General features: G+C 44.0%; 2 protein-coding genes across 2 annotated transcripts; both read right to left on the bottom strand.

The window, feature by feature from the left end:
* Positions 1-11: 11 nt before the first annotated feature.
* Positions 12-1817, bottom strand: LOC145458448 (box C/D snoRNA protein 1-like). The gene has a single exon (XM_080336819.1). It carries the CDS (start codon positions 1815-1817, stop codon positions 825-827), a length of 993 nt encoding a protein of 330 aa, XP_080192945.1. The 3' UTR covers positions 12-824.
* Positions 1818-1848: 31 nt separating this feature from the next.
* On the bottom strand, positions 1849-7367 carry LOC145458446 (serine/threonine-protein kinase ULK2-like). The gene is made up of 2 exons (XM_080336815.1): positions 7347-7367; positions 1849-5767 (listed from the first exon to the last, which is right to left on the bottom strand). Exon 2 carries the CDS (start codon positions 5719-5721, stop codon positions 3187-3189), a length of 2535 nt encoding a protein of 844 aa, XP_080192941.1. The 5' UTR covers positions 5722-5767; positions 7347-7367; the 3' UTR covers positions 1849-3186.
* Positions 7368-15476: the final 8109 nt, after the last annotated feature.

Below are 15476 nucleotides of genomic sequence, written 5' to 3'. Positions count from 1 at the left end.
GGTGGGTACAATCTTCAGTAAAGTGAGAAAATCAAAATGCAAAACATGAGAACGAGTTCCGTCCAAAGATTGTTACAACATGAGAATCAATGCATCACCAATTTCTAAATGACAGCTTCATCAAAATTGATCAATCGCAATAAGACAGCCTTGACATTAAATAGCACTGATCAAAAATTTTAATTCAATCATCCACAATTTACAGGTAGCAATGTAGTAAAAGCGAGTCCACTGCCCAAAATATCGATACAGATCATGCTTTGAGATCGCCATCCAAAAGATCATACAAAATATTGTTGGCAGTGAATACAAAAGGCAAAGGGAATGTACGCAGTTTGAAAATTTACCGCAAGACACAGGAATTAACTACAGTACATTATTGTCAACGTTTTAGCCAACCCATTTTAGCCATAATTAGCTGAAAATACCAAAGTTGGCTCAATCGTAAGTTGCCAATTGGCAATGATGTTGCAACTTAGTCTAAAAATGTGGCTGCTTGATCACGATATTCGTATCGCCGTAATAAAATTATACCGTAACCGACACATCTATCGAATGTATACAAGCAGAACCATCCAACAAGTTTCAGCATTTTGGAGCTGAGTGATCACAATCAGAGAACGCTATGTTTATTCAGTGTGTACTGTGCACCACAGCATGCTATGTACATTATTGCGCGCGACCAAGCCGCCGCAAGCAGCAGAAACGTTTCAACTACGGAGCGCTCAATATCGGAAGCATTTCCTGCACATCTTAAGCAGCCCTAGAACAATGCCTAACGTTTTAACTCTGCCTGAAACGATGGCAAAGTGCCGGATTTACGATCACGGAAAGGAGTCGGCAGCCGTATGATTGTATAATGTCGATGTCTGAACGCTAGGAGCATCGTTCGGCTTTTGATATGGTTTCGGTTTATTTTTTTGATAAGGTTTCGGCCGTTGATTACGACGGTTGAAGTTCCTTCTGTTGAAATTTCTCCTGGGAAAGTTTGATTGGCCGCGATCCTTGTCTAACTGTGTATACGGAGAAATCTCTTCGCAAACATTATTCGTATAGTGTTCGGCTTCCGAATCCCGTACGATAATAAGTTTGGGGAAGTCGACGACCGTTTTACCGACTAACACCTCCTTGAGAGTCAATGCTGGATCGATTTTGTGATATTTTTCTACATTAGACGGGTAATCGCGGCGTCTCATAAAAACCATGACATCATCGCAGTTACAATAAGGCAAAATCACAGGATTATTATCCACAAATTTACTGCAAGTTTTCTTAACGGCTTCAGCAATGGTTGCAGCATCTTGGATTTCATTTTTAAGCCTTACGTCGATTGTAGGGAAGCACAACTCCAAACTCCACACGAAACGCTTTGTCTTGTAGATGTAAAACGTTTTGTTCTGCTTGTGAACGGAAAACGTACGAGGCGCGATCTTCAAGGTGATGCCCATTTTTCGAGCGAAGTTTATGTGCTGCAAGTTATATCTCGACAAGCGCGACGGATTGCTCTGCAGGATTCTGGCGCCGTTATCACACAATCTTGCCGTTTCTTCGAGAAGCCTGTAATCGCTCAGCATATGATTCTCGTTGTATTCCGGTAACGAAACGAAGGCAGTTTTGCAACGGACGCCATCGCAGTCTGCGGCAGCTTTATGGCTTTTGACGCACGGCAGAGAGCATGTGCGCGTCAGGCATTTCGGACATTTATACTTTGCCGGGTTCTCGCTACAGACGGAACACAAAACGTTCTTTTCCTTGCTACTGGGTGTTTTAGACTCATCGTTAACATTCAAATCAGTACTTTCTGTCTGTGCTTCCATCACAAGACTCGAAGTAAGTAACAGTAGCAAATTCTGCGACAAAACATGCAAAATGACGGTTTATACGATTATCACAAAACATGCAAAATGACAGTTTGTACGATTATCACAAAACATTTACACGAAAAACTCGTAATAGATATCTCATTTACAGAAAGTAAGGTAAACACTTGAACAAGTGTAAAAACACATTCATACAGATTCCCAAATATCCCACCGTATTCCTTACGGTTGATAATCAGACTCCGCGAAGCGGACGCAAATGAAACATAGATTCCGTCGACGAATCTTATCCAATCAATAATAATATCGAGAATGTATATTCACAGAGAACAATCCCAAAATAAAATTCTTAAAAATTGTACACAAAAAGACAGAATCCCATTGCACAACAAAAAAAAACCTTGATACCACTTTATACATTTACAAATATAATTAATCCTGTAAACAGGCACAGAGCACAGTACGATATAAGTGTGGCCAGCAAGCCTGAGTCTAAGGACAAACGCACTCTTCGATATAAACAGTATGTGCAAATACTCGGGCGCAAAAGCTATCACGTCAAAAGTCGCAACAAGACAACGTATAATCTTTGTGCCAGAGAAACTTAGCAAGAGCCGACAAGATTCTAATTACACAAAAAAGGTGGGTCGAAGGTTGCAACGAAACTGGTACACATACACACAGTGATCACATCGTGCGTTCTTTCGATTTGTATAGGAGATCAGCTGATATTTGACTATCACGTCACTGTCAATATTTTGGACTGTCGTACAACTAAGCCGCCTGATTCAATATTTCCCGGCGATTAGATGGCAATTTAGGAGATATCACAAAATGCCGGACAACTATTCAATTTCACCAACAGCATAATTTCATACTCGACGGCAATTTCGATTTCAATACACTGTTAGAAAAGCTTGGAATAGTAACAATAACTATACTTATCAAAGCCTCCAAATCAATCTATAGCAAGTAAATCGGTTGATCACTAATATATAGTGGACAGTTTCAATAATCTCATCGATTGATAAAGTTAAAACAAATGACAGTACATAATCGAATAATATATATATATTGAAATATGCCTGGACGTTTTCAGCTCACACTCGCCAGGAGCAATCATCAACAATTAACAACTTTTTATATCGACAGTTGAATAGCCTAACATAAAGTCATTGGCGTAAAGATTTGAATAAATCGAGGCAAACAAATGTCTTAGACTCCATGTTTTTCAGAATTCTCTACCCCTGACCAGTGTCAGCCGAACATATTCAGGGTAATTTCGAAACAAATATATTATTCAATCATTTATTGAAGCTCTGTACCTTGAAGAGTCTCTCAAAACGACAGCACTATAAAATCAAAATCACGCTTGCATAATCTCAGACGCCGGCGGTACCGTAGTCATACTCTTATTGAGCGTCTCCAACCTGTACCTAACGCCCTTTTTGAATTTAGACAGCCTTTTCCTGTCCGAATCATTATTCGTAGCCAGAGACAGCCCTTCCAAAAGCACCAGGGACCTCTCGTACTTTTTCACGCACAGCCGGTAATTCCCTTCAAACATCTCGTCGAGCGCCGCCGACTGGCAATCGCGCAAAGCCCGACAGTGCAGTATTTTATCGGCGGAAGTCAGATTGACACGCGAGCTCTCCGTCACATCGCAACGCGCTTTAGATTCTTCACAAAGTCGCAAATACTCGTTATACTTCGCATTCAGGTCTTTTGCTACATCTATAATCTGCGGTGTTACTTCAACATCTCCCGCATTTACCTTGTTACGCAACGTGTGTAATGCAGTGGCGACAAGCTGCAAAGACTTCATATGTAGCAACAGGCGTTCTCCGAGTTTCTGCTGATGGCTCTCTTGCTGCAAAGGATCCAATTCAACACCAAAATGTTCTTCGTGACACGAAAACATGACATGTTCCTCCGCGACTTCACAGATAATACCTGAAAGCCTGTCGTAAAAGCAAAACTCGGTTTCGGGTGACTTTTCACGACCTAGTGCTGCGTCAGTCTTGAAAATAGACCTCAACGACGGGCACCCGTCTGTTTCTTCACAATGGCTTGTACCTTTTTTGATAACCTGCTTCGTTTTGTCATCAGGTGACTTTGCTCCGTCTTGCTGAGACACTAAACAGTCTGTTTGTGCCTTGACTGTATTCGCGTATAACTTGGTCAGCTCCGGCGAAGTCCAAGGCCTCGCCAGCCGGCTAATATAAGGCTCGTTGTTATTATCGGGTACGCATTTGAAATTCCGATATCGGTACGCACCAGGCCCTTGTACTTTGGCGACATTTGGATTTTCCGGTATTGTGGATATATCATTCGGAGAGCCAAACGTTTTGATTGCCCCTGAAGAACCAGGACTACCTTGAACAGGGAGTTTTTCAACAGACAACCGTCGCATGAGATTATCACTGTACAGCGGAGACAAAGATTTGGCCCGAAAGTTATCAAACTGGCGCTTTTCATCGGTTTTACCGTGAGTTTGTGCCAGATTATGTACCATTTTCTGAGAAGTTACGGTTTGAGTCTGTCTTTTCAGACTCGCAGATGACTTGACCCAATGCGGGGCTGCGTCCAGATCGCCGCCGCTTGAGGTCCTACGCTTTTGCTGTCCTGAATATCTGATAGTTATGGGACTCACAGTTGCCTCTGCAGTTCGTTGCATAAACGGTGATCGTCTGCCCGGATTTTTCGATTGCATTCTTGGAACTTCCTTGTCTTCAACGGTCCTTCTGGGTGACCCTTGTGACAGCTGCTTACGGTGAGACACTATTGGCTTATGTGTCGGGGTAGGTATGGAATACTTTCGCCCGGTAGCGTCTTTTGATTTACCCGCACTTTTCGCGCCGTTAACGTTTTCAGATGAAAACGGGTGTGGTATCATGACAAAGTCTTCCGAGTCTGATTCGGACGAGCTTTTCAAAAACAGAGGATCGCCTACCGACGGCGAGCACTCGATCTCGACTTGAGGAGACTCCACCAAACTCCTAGAATCGGATGCGCTACTCGAGTTTGGCGTTGCGAATGAACCTCTCGGTCTAATCGGAACTGGCACGGGTGACGTCTGGCTTCGTAACGTGAAGAATTCGTGATAGAAAAAGTCATGGAAGTTTATTCTCTCAGCCACGTTTTTCTTGAGCAATTTCAATATGAGATCGACCAGATTTTTAGAAGTGCCTGACGGTATTTTTGGCTCAACCTTTTTTGATTTTTCATAGTACATCCCCAATTCCTCAGGCGTATTAGCATAAAATGGTAACCGCCCTACCAGACACTGATATAAAATAGCGCCTGCGCTCCACAAGTCAGCTTTTGCATTGTACTGTTTACGTGATATCACTTCGGGAGCCATATATAATGGAGAACCGCACAGTGTGGCAGCCATCATGTTGTTTTGTAGATGTCGAGCAAATCCAAAGTCTGCGACTTTTATCGAAATGTCGCGTGGTTTAGGGTTAGGCACCTTGTGCGATAGAATCAGATTTTGAGGTTTTAAATCTCTGTGTAAGATGCCTCGATCGTGCATTATCTTCATTGCGCTTACGATTTGGCGGAAAAAGAGTCTTATCGTGTCTTCTCGCAGGGTGCCTTTGATTTGTAAGTACTCGGCCAAGTTTCCGCCGTTACAATACTCCATAACAAGGAAACACTTTTGCGCCGATTGGCTACATTGGTACAGTTGGACGATGTTCACATGCTGCGGAAGCTCTTTCAATATGTTTATTTCTTTCATGAGAAGTGTGCTGGATTTGCAGAGTTTGTTCTTGCTGATGCATTTGACGGCGACGGGCGACTTTGTAGTCTTGTGTCGGCCTTTGTAGACTACCGCGAACGAGCCATATCCTAGCATGGCTTTCAAGTCATATTCGTAGTCGCCGATTTGTTCCATTATCTTGGGTTTGTAAATATATAGCGCTGTGTTATATATTTGACATCTGCGAAAGAATCGAAATCGTAAAATACATAACTGTACTGTATTTGATATCGGCCCACCCGATATTCAAAATGTCGCGTTTTTAAGTCAGAATATTACTATAATAATTCTGATGACTGTGTGACAATATACCGTCACGCTGGGATAAGAGTAGCTCACGTCCATTTTACAGATTTTGAGAGAATCAAGTTGTTACGGCTTCATTTTCTTTCGGCCATACCTAAGCCATGGTTAACTTTGAAACAATGTGAAAATCATAACCATGGCCAAGATAAGGCTGAAAGTAAATGGGAATTAAAATTGATTTTCTCAAAATTTGAAAAATGGCCATAAGCTACTTGGATTCCAGAACGACAATATATTACAGTGATTTCAAGGTGACTCGACAACATTACTAAATTCAGTGTGATAAAGCTTATATTTCGCAAATATGATTATCATCGCAACTGTAGCTTCATACTGATACCTCTTTCCAATACGAGGTTTTACAAACTCTTATAGGAGGGAAATGATGCGTCTTATACAAAACGATGATAAACACAGATTTTGCCAAGGAAATTTCTTGGTTACTTAATTCTATACAAGTCATTCATCAACATTTTCAAACAGTTGGGTGAGTAATTGATTTTATCAAACAGAATCGGGTTGAATTGTCGCACACCTCATACAATAACAAGAGACAATAACACGTGCCTCTATATACTTTACTAATCAACATAATTCTCATCAGGGGTCAGCCTTGAAAATGACATATTCTTCCATTCAACTTGAATTTAACAACATTACAGAGCTATGTCTAGTACTTTATACTTGTTTATAGCATCATACATCATCAAGCGCAGTTGCCAGTAAATTCGGCCGCCGGTAAATTCGGCCCTTGATCTATTTTGCAATAAAAATGCATTTAATACGAATTACTATTCTCAAATAGGGAAGTTTAACGGGCCGTGGGTGAGTAGGGGGTGCATTCGGGTTGGAGGTGGGTTGGGGTCCATGTTGAGGTTAAGGAGTAAGGTATTCCAAGATTAGGGTTGGGGTTGATGGATATAAGGCTTGGTTAGGTTTAGGGATCAAGGTATCCAAAGACTAGGGTTGGGGTGATGGGTATTAGGGTTGGGAGGGCGGATATTAGGGTTAGGAGGGCTAAGGTATCCCAAAATTAGGGTTAGGGGTGATGGGTATTAGGGTTGGGAGGGGGGATATTAGGGTTGGGGGAGGCCCCATAAATATCCGCGCTATCTCCCGCGATTACGCGATCTATGCATTGCATACCCTGACCTCAAAATCACTTGATAATAGTATATAATTATGTAATTAATGCATGTTAACGGTTGGTACTACATTGTAATACAATATTCTCGAAGGGTCGAATTTACCGAAGGCCGAATTTACTGGCAACCATCAAGCGCTAATAACACAAGGTAAGCGGCACTTGTTACGGGTTACGGCAGTAAATTACAAGCTATGTGCTTCGAAATTCTGGAAATTGGTGAATTGAATTAGAATTAGGAACCCATACTTCGATGACAAGTTCGACACGGAACTTCAGACACGTGAAATTTCAACGCTAGAATTCCTACCTTTTCGTTATATCGCAATCTTGTGGTGTTTAAATATCGCGAAATTATTAATAAACTGATACAGATACACTACCATGAACGAAGCTACACCATAGCGCAATATCAAGAACAACTAACAATCTCCTCGCTTATTTTTTCTCTCTTTGTTGACATCTGTGTACCAATAGGTGGCGGTAATGGTTGAAATTGCCAATGATCAGGTTCCGGTTCTGCAGCCGGAGTTAGAACGGGTGATTTTTCGGTAAACCCACTAGGCTAGTGGATCTTAAACTAGGCGGTGCGCTCCCCTTGGGGGGGGGGGGTGAAATCATGTGAAGGGGGGGGGACGAAGCTGCAGTTCACTGAGAATTTTGATATTACGATAAGGGGGAGGCAACATTTTTCACTATAGTAAAGACGGGCGTGTTTAAAAAACTGTAAGAACCATCATCAATCAATCAGGTTTATAAATATTTTCATCGTTTCAAAACATCACAAGACTGCGATAGAATGAAAAGATAGGAAGGTTTCGAAACAACTTGGAGTAGCCATTAATATCAGAAATCCACCATTGACCAGTGACCACTGACTAAGCTATTTAAACTTGACGAGAATATCGAAACTATTGCAAGCGTTAGGTTTTAAACCTCTAGCGAGATTACTAGGTATGTCTTAGTAACTCCTGCTTCTAAAATCTTTCCGGGAAATCACCTTGTGTTGACTAAACAAAAAGGTCATTTTTCTAGAACACGAGTCCCGAATGACCCACCGTAGAATAATACTGCTGTGGTGTTGACTAAAAAAAATAAAAAGGCCATTTTCCAGTCCTAATCCCGAAAGACCCGCTCGAACATACACATTATAGATTTCGTGTCATTTATGGCATTTATGACCTGGCTGTCAAAGCTAAAAAGGATGACGAATTCCCAAAAAGGAATTCGGCCGAAATTGACGAAATTCGGCAAATACTACATTATTTACAAAAATGACCGAAATGTTTAATTGGTCTGTCGCTGCTTCTACTGGTTGGAATTGAGCCAAATTCGCTGAATCACTTTAATTAAAAAGACTAAATTGGACAGTTTAACGTGGGTATTTGACTTCCTGTTAGTTCATTACGACTATGCACTGAAATGCGGTCGTAGGCTACTGAAATGCGACCTTGAATATCAAAAAGGTTGGTCAGCCCTGCATAGGCCTACGTGATAGAATTTTGTAATAGAGTTGATGTAAGTGTCGTAAGTTGAATAAAATCTACCCAAGAATACTATACCTTACGTAAATTTACGAAAGTCTACAAAACAGCTGTAGCCCCTTGTTCGATACAAGGGTGTAAGAAGCCCATTGCACCACTAAACTTTAACGGGATAACTTCAAGTTTTATCAACATTCGCTTTTTCTCTTCGCAAGACGGGTTTACATTTACACCCTTCACTTGTGAATAGGCGATATAGACGGTGGTCCTTATACTCATTATTCATTGTGACTGACTGAACTTACTCTTCTGAAGGAAATTTGTCACTGGAAATGCTGATGGATGTCATCAGACGTGGATGGGATGGAAATCAAAGCAAAGAGGATAATCATAGCCATTATGCAAGCTGCCACCTCGAAGCCAGCGCGAACAATTATAGGCCGGTTGCAGAATAAAACGTCGGGTGGATTGTTGCGTTTCCGCAGAGGCAACTGGAACGAACATATACGGATACCTGCGGTGAAAAGAAAAGAGGCTACGACTTCAATACTCCGCTGCCGGAAATAGAACGGGGTGATTTGTTCTCCTTTTTCAGGTTTATGAAAATGTCCTTCGAGGACGCCTAAATGTCCTCCGTTTTGGCAATTCGTCCTCCTTTACAGCTTTTACAGCTAGGATAATGGATAGATTCGAGTGAAAATGGACAAAAATGACGCTAATTAGCAAAGACGGACGTTATTACTGGGAAATTCTGGGTTATCAACTTTGTTTTCGCTATACCATGATTTGTCGCATTGATACTATAATGAAGAGCTTCTTGGAGGTACAGAACTTCAATATACAATTGAATAGTATATTCATATTGAAATGAACCCGAATATTTTCGGCTGACACTCGTCAGGGGTAATCGTCAATAGGGTGGAGTGAAAAATGAAAATTTTTGAATTTCAAAAAAGGGTCTTGATATGTGGTGCCAAATAGTAAACAAATAAATTCTATCATAATTTTGGGTTCGTACACCCTCTAGTGGTCGTGCAATTTCACCGAACGAGCCAAAAACAGCTAATTTCGCCATATCTTGATCATCACTTACACTAGAAAGTCAGTTTTGGGCTTAAAACATGCAGAAGCAACATGTTTCTATCTCACTTCCATAGAACTTACTCTTAAAAATGGACAGAAAAAAAAGTTATGTGTGTAGCTGCACATAATACACCTACAAACTATATCCAAGCGATCGTGACTCACAAATGTATTACGCTTATTCCTGACGCGTTACCGTTCGAATATTAACATTCTGATACATTCGTACCGCTCTGACTTGCACGCTCAAAAGGTGCCAGTCAGAGAGCATGTATATATTATTGTTGTTGTGATTACAGATTGAGTGTAACTGTACTTGTCTGGCGTTCTCAGTATCGAAATGAGAGTTACGTAGTTAGTAAACTACTCAGTAGGAAACGAGTTCCTACATTGGTGACCCCGAACTACCTGGAAGACTCCAGAAGACCGCAAGTATTGTGCACAGCCAGGATTATACGGACGCTTTCCAACATGGATACCGCCGCTATGCAAGGATTGACCGACGCACTGAAGAAACTCGTCATCCCTTCGTCAGCTAATGCGGTAAGCGTTAAACTTCCGTCACTCTGGACTGACAACCCTACTTTGTGGTTCGCTAGAGCTGAAGCTCAGTTCGAGGCTGCAAGCATCACTCGAGATGATACGAAATTTAACCATGTGGTTTCGGTGTTGGATAACGCCACTGCTAGCGAAATTTCCTCTCTGCTTACTGAACCGCCAGCAACAGAAAAGTACCCTGCTATCAAAAGCGCGCTAATCAAAGTATATGGCAAGCCACAAGAAGTTAAGGACTCTGAACTTCTTAACATAGCCGGCTTAGGAGACAGAAAGCCGTCTGGTTTGTTGAGACACATGCGTGCGCTAGGTGGCAGTCAAGAGACATTACTGCGAGCGTTCTGGTTGGCCCAGCTACCTGCTGCAGTGCGAACAGCGCTGGCCACATCCGCAGAAACAGATGTTGAGAAACTGGCCGAAGTTGCGGATAGAGTGTTTTTCGCAACTCAGACAGTCAACGTGAGCGCCCTACGCCATGACGCGCAGGATATCGCCCCACAGGCAGAAGTAGACAGCGCAACCGGAGTTTTCATTTGTCACTACCACAAAACTTTCGGTATGAAGGCTACGAACTGCAAACAAGGGTGCACATTTGCCCAGTTGGTGTCTAAGCAGAAAAGTGAATCTTCGGCACCGCACACGGTGCGCTACGCCCGTCGCAGAAAGACCCGACAGGGAAACGACGACGCCGATCGCGGGTAGAGGCTGACGCGGTTGGTGGAATTCGTAGCTGCCTCTTGATCATCAACGATGCCAAATCCGGCCGCGGGTTCCTGGTAGACACAGGAGCCCAGGTTAGCATCCTTCCCGCTCTACGCTCTGATCGCCTCTCTCGCAATACCGGTCCCCTTCTGGTAGCAGCAAATGGCTCAGAGATCAAGACTTATGGATACAGAACGGAAATACTGCACATCGGTACCAAAACGTACGAGTGCCGGTTTGTCCTCGCGGACGTTTCTCGTCCCATTCTCGGAGCAGATTTCCTTTTGCGGCATAGCCTCCTAGTTGACATAGGTGGGCGACGGCTCCTTGAAGCTTCTACATGCCGTACAGCTGTCGTAGGCCACCTGTCATGGTCTCGTCACATGCAACTCCATGTAGTCGAAAAGCATCCACATACGGTATACTCGAAGCTTCTCGATGAATTCAGCGAGATTACCAAACCGTCTTTTGAACTACAACAGCCGAAACACGGTGTGGAACACCACATCGTAACGACCGGCCAACCCGTCTTTTCGCGCCCACGCAGATTGCGCCCTGACCGTCTCAAAGCCGCGAAAGATGAGTTTGACAACATGGAAAGACTGGGGATTATACGCAGGTCCAGCAGCCAGTGGGCGTCACCTCTGCATGTAGTTCCAAAAGCCAATGGCGAAAGCCGCCCCTGCGGCGATTACAGGCGCTTGAACGATGCCACGACACCGGATCGTTACCCGGTCCCTAACATTCAAGATTTCTCACACAACTTGGATGGAAAATCGGTGTTTTCAAAAGTCGACCTTGTGAAGGGATATTTTCAAATCCCCGTCAGGCCACAGGACGTGGCGAAGACTGCAATCACCACGCCTTTCGGACTCTTTGAATTTCTACGAATGCCGTTCGGTTTGAAAAACGCGGCACAAACATTCCAACGCTTGATGGATTCTGTCTGTCAAGGGCTTCAAAACGTGTTTGTTTATCTTGACGACGTCTTAATTGCGAGCCAAGACCAAGAACAGCACTTAGCAGACTTACGGACATTATTCTCCCGTTTTCGTGAACACGGGCTTGTGATAAACCCCACCAAATGTCAATTTGGCCGGTCCACGCTCGATTTCCTCGGCCATCGAGTTTCAGCCAGCGGCATCAAGCCTCTTCCTGAGAAGGTGGAGGTAATCCGCAATTTTCCTGCGCCTCGGACGGTCAAGCAACTTATGGAATTCAATGGAATGGTGAACTTTTACCACAGATTTCTACCGAGTGCTGCGGAAATTATGCAGCCTCTATACAGAGCAACCGCAGGTCGTAAATCCAAGACTCAAACTGTCCAGTGGTCAACAGACATGACCACGGCTTTCAACGCTACTAAGGCTGCTTTAGCCAAGGCCACGCTCTTGGTGCATCCTAAAACAGACGCGCCAACCGCCTTAACAGTAGACGCGTCGGATGTGGCTGTTGGAGGCGTCCTCCAACAGAAGTTGGGGAGTGTTTGGAAGCCGTTAGCCTTCTTCAGCCGTCAACTGAATAATGCTGAAAGAAAGTACAGTGCTTTTGATAGGGAACTGCTGGCGATTCATCTGAGCATCAGAAAATTCCGCTACTTTCTGGAAGGACGTCACTTCACCGTCTACACCGACCATAAACCGTTGACTTTTGCTATGGCGAAGAAATCTGTACCGTGGTCGGCCAGGCAATCCAGACAATTGGCCGCAATCAGTGAGTACACGACTGATATACGGCACGTTTCTGGGAAAAGCAACTCGGTAGCGGACACACTGTCGCGTGCCACCGTCAACGCTATCGACGACGGCCTTGATTTCCAAGCGATGGCACGAGAACAAACGGACCTTGATCTACGCGATACCAGCCTTGAGTTACAGAGGATTCCATTTGACGGTGGGCGGTCCACCTTGCTTTGTGACGTCAGCACTGGGACACCGAGGCCGGTGGTTCCACCATCGTGGCGACGGCGGGTTTTCGACGCTGTACACACCTTGTCCCATCCGGGCATTAGGACCACCAAGAATTTGGTAAGCGCCAAGTATGTGTGGAAGGGTCTTGCAAAAGACGTGAACCAGTGGAGCAGGTCTTGCATCGCCTGCCAACAGTCGAAGGTCACCCAACACACGAAAACTGCTCTTGAAACGTTTCGTGTTCCGGAAAGGCGTTTCAGTCATCTGAACATCGACCTCGTAGGCCCCTTGCCTCACTCGCGGGGATACACGTATCTCCTCACAATTGTCGATAGGTTCACCAGGTGGCCCGAAGCCATACCGATTTCCGACATTTCCGCCGCCGGATGTGCCCGCGCACTGCTGTATAATTGGGTGGCGAGATTTGGCGTTCCGGCAGATATGTCATCTGACCGAGGGCCTCAGTTCACTTCCAGACTATGGGACGCAGTTTGTGAACTTCTTGGCACCAAACTTCACAGGACCACTTCGTACCATCCCCAAGCCAACGGACTGGTGGAACGCTTCCACCGTTCTATGAAGGCTGCCTTGCGTGCTCGATGCACGCATCCAGGCTGGGTAGACGAGCTACCGTGGGTTTTACTTGGACTTCGAACCACGCCAAAAGCGGACCTAGGGTCGACTTCGGCAGAGCTTGTGTACGGTGAGACAATAGCAGTGCCAGCAGATTTCATGGCCACGCCTGAGGCCGTTACAAACTACAATCCACTGCTTAACCGCCTCCGAGAAACTGCCGGAAGTTTGCGCCCAACCCCTACCTCGTCTCATGGAAACACATCAGCTCATGTGACTTCGGACTTATCAAACAGTAAATTCGTTTTCGTGCGAAGAGGCGCACATGGGCACCCGCTGACAAGACCGTATGACGGACCATACGAGGTAATCTCCCCAGGAGAGAAGGTCTTCAGACTGAGGATTGGCTTGCGCGAAGAACTTGTTTCGGCGGACAGACTCAAGCCAGCCTACATTGACAAAGAGCATCCATTCGTGGCGGCGCAACCACCTACAAGAGGTAGACCGCCCTTGCGTGATCGTTCGATACCATCTCCAGATCATGAGCAACGATCACCCGAAAGCTCCCAACGTGAACAGGATGACACGACGTATACGCGCAACAAGCAGATGAAGACTCGCTTCGGAAGAATGATTAACGTGCCCCCTCGATTCCGAGCATGAAAAGGCTAGTCACGATCTGGTGGAGGGTGGTGTAGCTGCACATAATACACCTACAAACTATATCCAAGCGATCGTGACTCACAAATGTATTACGCTTATTCCTGACGCGTTACCGTTCGAATATTAACATTCTGATACATTCGTACCGCTCTGACTTGCACGCTCAAAAGGTGCCAGTCAGAGAGCATGTATATATTATTGTTGTTGTGATTACAGATTGAGTGTAACTGTACTTGTCTGGCGTTCTCAGTATCGAAATGAGAGTTACGTAGTTAGTAAACTACTCAGTAGGAAACGAGTTCCTACATGTGCAAATTTCTGATTTTATAGGTAAAATTAAGCACTGAAGCCGAGGGTAGGATGTCAAAAGCGTGTAGTGATTGATCTTATGACTGAGCAAGATACCCTATCAATTAGAACTACTTTTCAATACTTTCTCAAACAAATGAAACCCCCTCCAAGCATAAATAGGGCTCGGGCATCGAATAGAGACTGCTAAAACTGTATTTAAAACAGCGTCTATTGGTAGTGCGGCATCACGATATCGGTAAGTTTATAACAACGGCCCTCATGAGATTTCTTACCAAAATGCTATCGTAGGGTTTGTATCATAGTTGTCACAAAGCTCCTGAATGAAAGCGCAAAAATTGAAAATACACATTCAAAACACAAACATCACTTCTATACTGGAAACAGAAATTTTTTGTAGCAGTATCATATGAGTATCCGTAGTGTGCACAAACAATAAAGTCATGTTTAGTATTGAAAGATTTCATCTGCTTTCAAGACTTCAGTTTTTGTCTGATGAGGCCATCTCTACGTTTAAATCCTGAAACATTGAGCATATATGCTTATGTCACCACTGTCACATGTCTTTCCACTGCCTCGTTGTGGCAAGGATAACTGAGCCTTAATGGTGATGATCATAGGTTTCCCAGCTCGTGATCAGACAAGGTCTTGATTGCGATGCAGGCGGCTGTTCAATATTTTTGAGGTTTAAGTTGACAATTTGGTGGAAAGATTAAGCCTTGATGTTGATAACTGGAATTTGAAAGAATCTGATGCTGGTGTCAATGTTGCTGCATTAGGGTTTGGTTTCATTTATATATCCTCCTTCAAAGTCGTCAATTGGAACCAGATCTGCAATATTTAGAGGCTGGGCCCGTCGTTCATTCAATATGGTTGACTCTCGCATCTCAAATTTCAAAGTACTCTGTGGGACAGAGTCGTCCATCGATAAATCTGAACTGTCTTGCTCAATTCTGCATGGAGGTCTATTTTCCGTCATGGTTTGAAATAAAAATGCACTATTCCATTGTAGATGGTGATAAAAATTTCCACAATATAGTTTCCCGTGTCACAAAGCTGACTGATACCCGAATTCACTCCCTTGCACTATCTTTGCTACGAAGAAATGCTCATTTTGAACATCCAGAAAATATTTTGCTGACGAGGAGGGAAACGTCCGAA

Source organism: Botryllus schlosseri, chromosome 16 (assembly GCF_051294905.1).
Source record: "Botryllus schlosseri isolate E-star chromosome 16, Bs_hap1, whole genome shotgun sequence".
NCBI classification, from domain to species: Eukaryota; Metazoa; Chordata; class Ascidiacea; order Stolidobranchia; family Styelidae; genus Botryllus; species Botryllus schlosseri.
This window is presented reverse-complemented; position numbering and strand designations above follow the sequence as displayed.

Coding starts and splice junctions, on each gene's coding strand:
- LOC145458448 (XM_080336819.1), bottom strand. CDS start 1,817: ATGGAAGCACAGACAGAAAGTACTGATTTGAATGTTAACGATGAGTCT.
- LOC145458446 (XM_080336815.1), bottom strand. CDS start 5,721: ATGGAACAAATCGGCGACTACGAATATGACTTGAAAGCCATGCTAGGA.